This window comes from Lutjanus erythropterus, chromosome 20, assembly GCF_056507025.1.
Source record: "Lutjanus erythropterus isolate fLutEry1 chromosome 20, fLutEry1.hap2, whole genome shotgun sequence".
NCBI classification, from domain to species: Eukaryota; Metazoa; Chordata; class Actinopteri; order Lutjaniformes; family Lutjanidae; genus Lutjanus; species Lutjanus erythropterus.
The window spans coordinates 6,224,537-6,236,833 of NC_139336.1; the positions used below are offsets into that span (position 1 = coordinate 6,224,537).

At 39.5% G+C, this 12,297-nt stretch overlaps 1 protein-coding gene across 2 annotated transcripts in view; it reads right to left on the minus strand.

Moving 5' to 3' along the window:
* Positions 1-425: 425 nt before the first annotated feature.
* The window catches only part of rab27b (RAB27B, member RAS oncogene family), a 78,385-nt gene continuing 66,513 nt past the window's right edge, over positions 426-12,297 (minus strand). For both annotated transcript variants that reach the window (XM_084746331.1, XM_084746330.1), the window contains exons 3-6: positions 6,383-6,471; positions 3,962-4,065; positions 3,525-3,648; positions 426-2,267 (exon numbers count right to left, since the gene is read on the minus strand). In XM_084746331.1, the coding sequence (XP_084602457.1) occupies positions 2,081-2,267; positions 3,525-3,648; positions 3,962-4,065; positions 6,383-6,471 (504 nt within the window). In that variant the 3' untranslated portion in view covers positions 426-2,080. The remainder of the gene's footprint in view (positions 2,268-3,524; positions 3,649-3,961; positions 4,066-6,382; positions 6,472-12,297) is intronic.

The following is a 12,297-nucleotide window of genomic DNA, read 5'->3' on the forward strand; positions in this document are numbered from 1 at the left end:
CGCACTATTAATGAAATACAATGTGGGCTTTTTTTTTCTCTCTCTTGCACACGTGCCATGCTGTACCCATATTAGTCCTTCAATATAAATGGTGTACCATCTGCAATCAGCTGATTCTGGCACCATCATGGAGGTCTAATGGAGAGTTAGCTGTGCAACAGTTAAGTATAACCAACCAGGCTGCTAACAGAGAACTAACTTAAATACTTCTGTGTATTTGGTTCCGTTAGGTTCAGTGAAAAGTCCCAAGTTGGGCTGCAAAATACAAACTGTATACTTTGAGAAATTACAAAGTATCCAGTGTTATCAGTGTGTAGTCAAAGTATCCAAAGTACCCAAACAATGCTGTTTCTAATCAATCATATGACAGTCCTGTAGAAACTGACAAAAAGACTACAGGTTAGCTAAACTAACTAGCTAAAGTCAGATATAAAAATGTAATTCAGAGAAAATAACAGGATGTTGGTACTAAAGTATCATGATGTTTTTTGTTTGATTTTTTACATATGCTGAGACATTGTGAAACCTGAAACACTAATCAGCTGCTGTTGTTATTAGCATGCTGCTAACATTGCCACACACTGATACCTGACATTGTCTAGTTTGAAGCTACCTGTCAGTGATGGTTAGCTGAGCTTGTACTACGGTGATGGGTACCCTTTTCTGCTTGGTCAGTGGGTGTTTATTTTCATATAGCTGTGTGGCTTCATATATTCCGCCGACAGGTTCTCCACCTTGTTGAATATCAAGATTTTTTTTTGTTAATCACTGCCAAAACAAATATTGTTGAACGAAAATATGAACAAGTAACAATCATCTCATTAGCAAGTGAACGTTAGTAAAATACTGTTATTTCATTTTGAGAGTCTCTAGCTTCCTTATCATGATGTATTTCCAAGTGAGTCGGGACATAACATTGGGAGGAATTTGACTTAAATGTTGAAAAGCGAACCCAACGAACCATTCTGTTCTTAGCTAGCTAACTTTTAGCTCTGTACCACTAAATGTTGAAAGGTGCAGCAAGCCATTCTGGGGAAAGATAGATAACTGAATATCTTTCCCAGGTCATCAGGTTGAAATTTAGTTGGTGTAGGCCTGTCATATTTTGTTTTACAGGACGAAAACATAATTTCTGTTGGCCTAACTTGTAAAATAAGTGCACAGTATGACTGGGGATGTGATCAAAAAGGATTTTTTTTTTCAGTTCATCATGACGTTACGGATGGCAGACAGCCACTCTCACTCAGGTATCAAAAAACCCCAACATGACACTGTAGCCAGCTATACAAAACACTATTTTGGTGCGTTTTTAGCAAACATCAAAACCAGCTTGAAAGCCCATTTGTGACTAATATGGGTACGGCATCGTAAACTGTGCAATGTGAAACAGGGCAAACAATCAAAAAAAAACATTGATCACACAGTTGCTCAGCCTGGTCCAGGAGGAAATGATTTCAGGGGTTGATCATGACTTCGTTTACACAGACACACACAGCCTAATGCTAGACTCTTTCCTAGATTTCACTGCATGACAGCCTAAACAGGAAGCTAGATCTTACTCCCGTTAGGAAGTGATGAACAGATTAGACTTTAAAGAGTTCAAATTTAATTTTGAAATGTCTTATTGTCTGTTTGGATCTAGTTAATTGTTCAAATCGCTTCTGAGCAGAGAAATAGAGAGCGTGTAGAGCTTAATTCCCAGGCTGCAGGTTGTAACCGAGGCACATTATGTATCTGACAGTGATGAAACTGTCCCCTCCTGTTTTAATTTCCTCCTAAACAGAGCTCAAAAGGCAAACAGGCTGAGACTGTAGTACCTTGAAAACCCACTAGAGGGGGTCAGGGTTGTTTCACTGCCACGCTGGCAGACAGCTGGGAAAGGAGGAGGAAGAATATAGGGAGGAAGGGAAAGAAAAGAGGAGCAGAAGATGGTTAAAGGTTACTTTTAGGGTGAACAGAAGATGAACAAACATGCACTCAAAGATGACAGAGAAAGTAAAAAGGAGGGGGGGATGTGGCGAGTAGAAAGGACAGACGACAGAGGAGCGCTGACTGGTCGTTTCCTGAATCGCCTCTTCATCTAGCATGCACATTTCTTCTCGTTGGGCTGCGCGTCGGCGAGCTTCGTGGCCCCGTTCCCGTTGGCCGGATCGGCGGGCGGTTTGTCGACGCACTGCTCCATCCTCTTCATCACAAGGTCCAGCAGCGTAATCACCGCCTTGTCCACCTCCGCTCCTGTCGCTGCACTCGTCTCAAAGTACGGGATTCTGGGAGCAACAAGAACAGAGAGGTTTGTTTAAAAGCTGAGACTTCAAACTTCATGCAGATAGCTAGTCAACAATAGGGCTGTACCCGACTCAGAATTTTATCTTGGATTTGGTTATTCAATACGAATATTTGACCATTTGTTCCTTCTTTTCATTTCAGCCGCACATCAAACTCCTATATTAATCTACATGAGTCTCATGGTTTAGTCTTCGTCACGTTTTATGCCTTTCTTCGTCATCTGTGATGCCAGTCATCAATGGAGTGTCAGTGCAGCCAACTAACTGTGCTGAACTCTGTTTTTATTACCCTTCTCTGTTTCATAGTTTGTAGTCATTTTGGGATTTGGTTTGGAAAGTTTACAGCCTGCCATACTGTTGCTCCTGCGTTGGTCTGTGTACAGTGACGCAGCTAAAAAAGCAGAACTGCAGAAATTCCACCGAAAAAAACTGTGATTCAACTCAGGGTCGTCTCAACTGCTGACTCAAATAATCAATATTTCAGGGACATTTAATGTTTTGTCAAAGCTACATAATTATGATGAGGTGTACCAGTTGCTTTTAGATCCCTTTGGGGGTCATATGGTAGGAAAAAATAAAGAAAAAAGTGGAAATGCAGTATTTCACTGTTGTACCAGCTAAATGAAAGCACCCAAAAAGTGGAAAAATAGTTAATGTACTACACATATAACAACCCTATACTTACTTGTAGTTTGAATCCATATTTAATATGCTATGTTTATGCTCCTAAAGCTTAGGAGCACGAGCGCAACATTATACTTTGACAGTGACAAGCAACAAGTCCTCCACTTTAAGCTGATCAGCTGCTTATAACTGACAGTTGTCTGTCAATGTAAAGTCAAGCTTATTATCCTGGAAACAGAAGCCCACTGCTCTAAAATACACTCTCTAGAGTTGGAGTTCAGTGATTGTTTCTAAATACTATATATCTTAAATTAAACTTTTGGCTCATCAGGTCTGACGCTGATACTGTACCTACGTCCCAAACTTAGTTGATTATTTCCTGGAACCGCATATTGTTGCCAGACAACATCAGACTGATGTCTTTGCTGGCTGGAATGACACCAGGAAACAATTTTGACCTTGTCTAACAGGAAGTTATTTGTTAGGTGCTGCACACGCGTCACGCGAGTAATGTCTGTCTGTTATGTGTTTCACTGCTTGTCTGACAGCACCTCCTAATAATCTTTACTCAAAATCAAACATACACCAAATACTGTACGTGAGAATAAAACCTACCCATATTTATCAGCCAGCTCCTTGGCCTGTTTCTCCTGAACCTCCCGCTGGTCAGCCAGGTCCGCCTTGTTTCCTACCAATACTATATCTGGATTCTCACAGTAGGCGTTGGCCTGTAGCTGGCCTGGAATTTAATACACATAAACAACAACAGCACACAAATGAGATGTGCAAGTGTAATACAGAGAAAAAAACTGTACACAGCTGAATATGTGACAGGTGTATCAAGGGGACTTGAATAAAAGCTCCATAAATAAGACCTTAAGACCTTCACCAGCCTTCCTTTAGTTTATGTGCGAATATGTGAAAGTTTAATGTTAATCTTTTGACCAGTAGTGACTCTGCAGAGTCATGTTTTGATAGCAAAATCAGAAGAAGGCCCCAAGCTAAAACTGCGGGCTTCCAAACATGTGTGACATGTGACATTAATAACATACTCATCCAGTTTCTGACGTTGAGGAAGCTCTGCTGGCTGGTGAGATCAAACATCAGCAGGAACCCCATGGCATCCCTGAAGAACGCCGTTGTCAGACTGCGGAACCTGAAACAGAGGAAAACTATTTCTCTCTAGAAATGAGAAGGCAATTCATTACTTCCATGACAGCTCATGTATTTATGTTGGTGGTGATTTTGAACATGCAATCTGACATGAAGAGATTAAGGCCACAAACAGTAGAAATGACAGCAGCACATCCAGGAACTTTGCCCTCACATCATGTCCCTGGTACTTTTTTGAAAGCAGCCCCTCTAATTTGACTGGCGGTTAATCTAAATTCTGATGTCTGATGATTTAATAGCAAAAAAAACATGAATACCACACTGTGTTTTAGCTATTAGGAGTGTTTGAAGAGTGTCCTGTCAGTGTACGTCCATCAAAGTGGACAAACCTGACATGTACAACTACTTTCTTGAATTTACAGCAAGGTTGTGTAATGAGATTTTGTTGAAGTTACCACTTTGATGGAATGATTGGAACTGATTGAAGAGATAAATAACAAAAAGATCAGACTTATTCATATGGAGAAGTGGCGAAGATGAATGAAGCAATGTCACAGCCTTAGAGACAAAGGTGCTCATTAGTCTGGTGGTGGCAGATACTTCTGTATATCCTGCCAGTTGGCAGCAGGATGAACAGGCTGTGTCTGGGGTACTTTAAATGAATTATATTGCTGCGAGGGAGCAGAACCACTGTCTCTATTTTGATAGCCGTTTGTGGTTGTTTCGCAACCTGCTGTTGCTGTTAGCACTGCTAACGTTAGCCACACTGTGTGTCAGGCTGGCAGCAAACGTCAGCTCTGGGTCCTTTACCCACAGACACTGTCATCCCCTTCGGTCTGAAAAGGTGAAACATTTAGTGAGTTGTTGTCATGTTTTCTACATTAATGTGTGCACATTTCAGAGGCATTTATAGTATGATTTGACTGTGATTAACGGCTTCAAATGACTTTTAACACAGTATTTTTTTGGACAGTGTTTAACATTATAAATTAATAAATGCTGCTATAGTTTTTACAGCTTTCTGAGTGTTTTCTTACTATTAGACTAGTCAACTAGTCTAAACTAAATTTTGCCTTTAATTGACAGGAAAAATAGTCACCAGGAACATCCCTAGTATGCTTCATTGACAGATCATTCAGCCGCTTTTGATTCTTTGCTTAAAAATACCCTCCAGACATGATTTTCTAACATATAAAAATGCTCTGTTTTGAATTAGAATTTGTGTCACATGTCATTCCTCCTTAAAATTACATTTATTCCTTCTCCCTCAGCAGCTAAATAGCCAGATATTTTTTCTCAGAAATTGGTGGAGACAAAAACTGAGCCTAGAGCAAGTGCATATTGGAATAACATCCATCTGGTGGACAGACACACAATTCCAAATGATAATGTTGCTCCATATCTGCTGGATGTGTAACAATTGACTAACTAGCTGTTTATTCCGACAATAGTTAGTAGTGTGACTTCCCCGGTTAAATTGTGTGTTCTTTGGCAGGCTGGGCTTCGGGGCGTGACACCAGCAAGGAACATAACTCTGTGTAAACATTACTTGTGAGACATATCAGCTCCAATATGTAACATGCAAGCAGCAGCAAATATCAGTCTGAAGAACTGATCATACAGGTGGAATAATGTGTAGGTGCTCGATTAAATGATCATGAACATCAGTTTATGAAAGCAGGAATTTGTTTCGCTACACTTAGCAGAAGAAATGAAGTTACAATTATGTAACTGACACTGAGTCATCCTGCGATGAGTCATCAGGCCTTTATAAACAGATTCAACAGATCGAGGCCAGATCCAATTAAAGACCACACACACACTCGCAAACAGATGATTGACACAGGTTATTTTTTCCTTGAACCATCCAGTGTGATTACATGCTCAATTTCAGCAATGAGCTTTATTGTTTTACAGTCGTTGTCAAAAGTAGATTTGCCATTACTGAAAGTTTCAAGCAAAATCCAACAACTTAAATTGTGTTACAGTACAGCCACAATGTAATTCATGAAAATTTAAAGCCTGAATGGAGGAATGAGATCCATTATTGCCTGTCAGTCATGCAAAACATTCTTCTTAAGTTTTCATTTCATTTTCTTTCCATCAAAAAACACTTTGAAAAAGACAATTGCAAGAGTTTAGCTGTAAAGGAAGAAAAAAAAAACTTAATGACTTTGTATTACCGAAGAGACACTCAGGGTTTTCCCATTAATGACAATACAGTCAATAGAAATTTTTGAAAAAGTGGACTCAGTATACAGATAAATGTGTGGAATCAATCAAAACTAATCAATCAAAACAAAAACTGTAATGGTCACGATGGAAAAGAAGACCCAGCCCCAGTGCAATGAGCAGCCCACCTCTCCTGTCCAGCTGTGTCCCAGAGCTGAAGGTGAACCTTGAAGGTTTTCCCTGTGGTCGTCCCATTAGGGTTGGATGCTGTGTACACCTGAGGATGAAGAAACAACACCAATTTAGTTTTTTATTCATCAGATTAGCATCAGAAACCTGTACCTTGTGTCTGGTTAGGGTTAGAGTTGTCTCCATACGACCTGTATTCAACACAGTCTCCCTTATGAAGCTGATTGTCAAACTTAACACTCAGACAACAATGAGACTTCATACTAGGAGGAAATCAACAGTCTTGCAGAGTGATGTGCAGAAAAAAACCTACTCCTCAACGTCAGCGAAAACAAGGAGCTGATTGCTGATTTGCTTTTAGAGAAAGGAGGCAAAGACACACCCATCTAAAGTAATCAAGCTGAGGTGAAGCAGGTGAACAGTTTTAGGTTCCTGAGAATAACAGACAATCTATCATGGACATCTTGACTCTGATCAAGAATGAACCTGCACAATTCCAAAAAAATAAATCACAGCTTCCATAAATGTGCAATGAAACTGTGTTTGAGAGCAACCAGTTACATTAGCATGGCACTGACTAAGCAGCTGGTAGATCGGTGACAGTGTGGGGCTTTTATTTTGATAGGTAAAAACAGTAGGAGTGTTTGTGGGATGAGCTGCGATCCACTCTGTGTAAAGCAATGAACTGCTGCCATCTTATTTAGATGACAGAGCCTCTGTCTAATATGGTGCACATGGAATACTTTTGCTAATCAATGTAGTATCATGGCCCCTTCCTGGGTTGTTTCTATATGTATATCGAATTGAATTCAATTCCGATACTTTTGAAGTCGCAGTATGATATTGCTGTATTTTGCATCTGATAACATTTTTAGAGTCCTTGATTTATCCCCAGCCCTCCACCTTATTAATATGTTTATCCCATATTTTAATTCTTTACTATCAAATAATTCAATCAAAGAGAGAACTACAACTAAATATAATTTTAAACCTCACTGTTAAATAATAAATCACTTTGCACATGAAGTTCTATAAAATAACATTTTAATTAATATTGTTTTCTTTGCATTTTATGGTAACAAAAAAAAAATCAATGAACTGCATCATTGCCAGGCTTTGAGAAAAACAATCAATATTTATTTTGTTGCCATATTGCCCAGCCCTACATGTAAGCACATATTCCTGGTAGATCACTTTGTAAGGTGGATGGTGTCATTCTAATGCTTCCCTGGCAACTATGAGATGTTAGTGCAATACATTTCCACTATTGTAAAACTCCTCATATTACTATAAATCGCTGTGCTGTATTTTAGCATCTGCTACTTCAGACTCAGAGATCTGTTACTGACCCAGAGCTTCCAGTAACTTAAACATGGTGCTGTTTTCTGACATCCTCTCCGCTGATTTATTACTGTGAATGTCTCAGCAGGTCTGACTAACAGACTAACAGTGATCTGGACAGTGATCCTGGCTCTGTAATGGTGAACTCTGGTGTGCTGCAGCTGGTTGTGACTGTGTCTCTGCAGGAAGCCTCGAGCGTCATTCACACCTCGGACTCTCCCAGATGAGACACTTTGTCACTTTCTCAGACTCTTCTAAAGCTGTGTTCACACCAATCGTGTTCAGAGCACTTAGTGTAAACTCTAATGTGTTTTTGGTTCAGTTTTCCAGGTGATAACTGACTTTCCAGAGTGAGACCCATCCTGCAGTTTGTTAATGAAGCTGAGGATTGTCTGATTACAATGATGAGTTTGGGGAGTTTGCTCATTTTCCATACTTTTTTTTTCCTGAAAATAATCTCAGCTTTTTATATGCATCAGTGTTAAATGTCCTCATATGAACAGCTGTGCAATAATAATATAATACAATATAAATGAAATAAAATTAATCAAATCATCAAGTATTCCTCAAACAGTAAGTTTAAGTGGTGTCAGTCATAGTCTAAATTCAGTCCCCAGCCCCTGGAAAAGAGCAATTCAAGAAAGATATAGGCCTCTATCTTCCGCCTGGCGCAGTTTCTTATTCAAACCCAGCAGTGACATTGTGTAGGCAAATGTTCATGCACCCATCTATGCACTCATTGTTGTGTTATGAGGCGTGGTCAGGCACATCATTCACGCACTGCATTGTGTGGCAGCAGAAAGTGACTGGCCATTCACACACAAAAAAGTCAATGATGCTGCTATTTAAAGCATGCATTACTCAGTAAGATGTGCCTACATAGGTGGGTTCACAGTGTGCACACATTCCTTCTACACACTGCAGTTAATCCACGGTTCAAGAATTTAACATTCTGATTAAGATCAGATGAGTTGCAGGCAGGTGAAATATGATGACGCATGTCCCCATATAAGAAAGACGCTGTGTGCATTTATGCACAGCAGCTGTAACTTCACTGTCACGTTGCTGATTGTTTATGTTGACAGGTTCAGTCAGTTCCTTTGTTTTTCTACACATCCAACAGGTTTCACACACAGTCGCAGTTCATACAGTCAAATAGTTTAGAATAAAACAGCCAAACAAATCCTGACTTCCATCAGAACTGTGTTTCCTCTGGAGAATTTCTTCTGTCCTTTCAAGTTTATAACTACATTTCTTTTGTTGTGCTGCTTAAATATTTGCTGCAGTGACATTACTCTGCTAATGGAAAAGCTCACTGAAAGCAGCCATTTGAAAAATTATGTTGAGCAGCGTGAGTATTCCAGGTGTTTGTTTTTTTAAATTGTGTGTTGTGTTAATATATTTACTTTAATGATTAGAGAGGCTGCTCTCATTTCATTTTTATAGGAGTATTTCCATGTGCACCGTAATGTCACAACAATCATGCTGCTGTGCATAAAACATCCTGTTTCACCCACCTGCAGCCCATCTGCTTTTAATCATAATCTTAACTTTTATGATTCAACCCGCTTGACCCACAGATTAATGGCAGTGCCTGTATCACCACAGTGGGTCATTTTAGTATGTGTGTTCACTTCTCCAACTTGTCAAATCCATCATTTAAATAGCAATGTGCCAGGTGAAGTCTCCCCTGACTCTTAAAGGGAATGGGAGATTACACTGATTGCTTTCATTCATGTCATGACCAAAATTCGCATCTGATTAGTTAAGAGACTAAATACAACCCATTTGCGCCTTACTTTGTACCTAGATTACCGTTTAAATACCAAAATGGAGTCAGACTTGCTCTAAATGAACCTGCACTGACTGATGCCCCCCCCCCCCCCCCCCAAGATGTTTGTGGTCTTTTCCAAGTTTAATAATCTTATCAATCGCCATTTAAATTGTTTCTAAGTAAGATATTCATTCATGTAAGACAGAAACAAAGCTGCAAACATAATTTTATTCTGCTGAATTGCTGCTTTTACTGCTGAAATGATATGCAGCAGCATTAAAAAAAGATAAGACAGATAAGACTTGCTGAAATTTAAAGAATAGAGTTCACAATACAAAATAAAAAAGGCAGGAGATGTGATTTGAAAGGTTTTACTGACTCTGCACGCTTCAAATTTTAAGGAGGGGAAATGCAAAGCTGAGAAACCCTGACTGCAAGAGCTATATCTTTTTTGGTCTTGAGCTGGCACTTTAGATCAGGAATTCAGATGGAGAATAAGAACTGGCATTAAAACAAAGCAGGGAGCTGCACTAGTGACACGAAACAGAACTGGAGAGGTCCTTCAGCGACAGACTGCTTCCCCCAAAGTGTGTGAAGGAGCGTTATCACGGGTCCTTCCTTCCTGTAGCTGTCAGACTGTACAACCAGCAATGCTAACAGTAGACCACACACTCACCACACACTCACCAAAACTGACAATTGACTGCACTGTAATGTGCACCGACTGTGTAATAATAGTACTTATTCAGGAGTAATGTCACTTCATACTGTGCAGTATTTCAGGGTGAATTTTAAATTCAGTGTGCAATATTAAATACTTAAATCAGGTGTAATACCATTCAGTGTGCAATATCAATATTTCACTCAAGAGAATTTTCATTACAGTGTGCAATAGTCAGGTGTATTATCATCGTTTTATGTGCTGTATCAATAATCCCTCTGTGCAATGGTGTAAATTCAATTGCTGAGTCTCTTAATATTGTGTATACTGTTCCTATTTTTTTTATTTCACCTTATATTGTTCCTGTTTTCTACATTTCCTCTTGCATTTTTTTATTGATACTTATTTACATTTCTGCTATCCCTTCTGCTGCTGCAACACTGAAAATTTCCCCCTGCTGGACTAATGAAGGAATATCTTAAATCGAATCTAGTGGGTCTAGTTTAAGTTACAGGTTAATGATTGAAGGCATTTCAGACACAAAAACACTGCACAACAATGTGTAACACTCAGAGAATGGATTTTAGAACTACTCAAGTTGTCGTGGCGGTAATTATTTTATCTTTTTCTGCGATATTTGCGAGGTAAACGTGTTCGCGTTAGGAAGTAAACCCCTACAAACATGCACTTACACTGATGTGATTGGTCAACAGATGTTCAGCTATTTGATGGATTGCATGCAACTGCAGACTGGCTCAATTGAAATTAAATGTAAAGGTCAACGTTATTGTTATTGAGTACAGTTATGGAGCCAAATGCATTCTCTGTATTTAATCCATCATAGTATTAAAACCGGAAACCTGAGCAAACTTCACACAGAAGTGATTCAATCTCACAACCGTCTTGCTGTGAAGCAGCATCCACCCCTATGTTTTTAAAATCGGCTATATGTTCTCCATATTTAGTTCAGTTTACAGCAGCTGTTTGGCTTCAGCACAGCTTCCAATAAGTGACCTGGTTGGGAGTCACATGACTTTCCTCTAAAAATTCTGATTCGGTGGCTCCAACAGTAAACAAACTGGTCGACATTCAGCATTTAATTTTCATAACGGTTTCATGAAGACCCTGAGGAGGAGACCTTAACATCACTGAACCACAGCTGTGATCACACGTGTCTGCTTCTGTTTGACTCTTGACTCCTGAAAATGAGGTGTGATCTTACCACACACACACATACACACACACACGCAGAGGAGGTGAGGAACAATAATCAATTCTATGAGTCATCCGGAGTGGTGGGATTACAGCAGCATTGTCAGTATTTCCGTTGTGCGAAGGCGGAATAGTACCAAGGTGACCAAACCAGAGACTGAACCAAGCACTGGCCTCTCTCCTCTTACTGCATTTACATTCAGACGTCTGGATGTATTCATGCTGACGAGATTCAAGCAGGAGGAGTAAATGTTTTAAACAAGGCTCAGTGAAAGTATAAAGTGATATTTAATTCAAAATCAATCCTGAGAGTACGAAACCCCCTACAGACTTGAAGGGCGGTTGTAAACAGCTAAACTGACTCTGTCAAAAGTAAAAAATCTGCATACCAGCACATCCAGCACTCACTTATTAATGTGATTGTGGATGTACAGTGACAGTTTCTGGTTTAATGGGGAGTTGAATGGTCAAATTGCTCTTGTGAATATGCCACGTCCATAGTTTATAGTTCAGTATCACTGCATATTGCTCTTAAGGAAAAACAGCAATTTTTATCATTTTAATTCCCTGGATCATTGGGTGACAAAATAAATATTAAAGAAAACCAGCGGCTCTTGCCCAAGGTCTGCTGGGATTGGCTGCAGCTCCCCCTCAACCCTTCAACAGAATAAGTGTTGTATATAAAGAATGGATGGATAAATGGAATATGAAATAACATATATTTTTCTAATTTTCTAATGCGTTTACTTCCTCAGTGCTCCAGGAAAATATTGCTCTAAAACCAGGATTGTCCATGACAGCATCACTGATGGAGGCAAAAAACTGGAGATTTTTCACATCAGTGAGCTGGAATAGCAGAGACAGAACTCTGGCCAAAGTATATGTGATAATTTTGTTTTGTATTCTTTTTCTATTATTGGTACCAC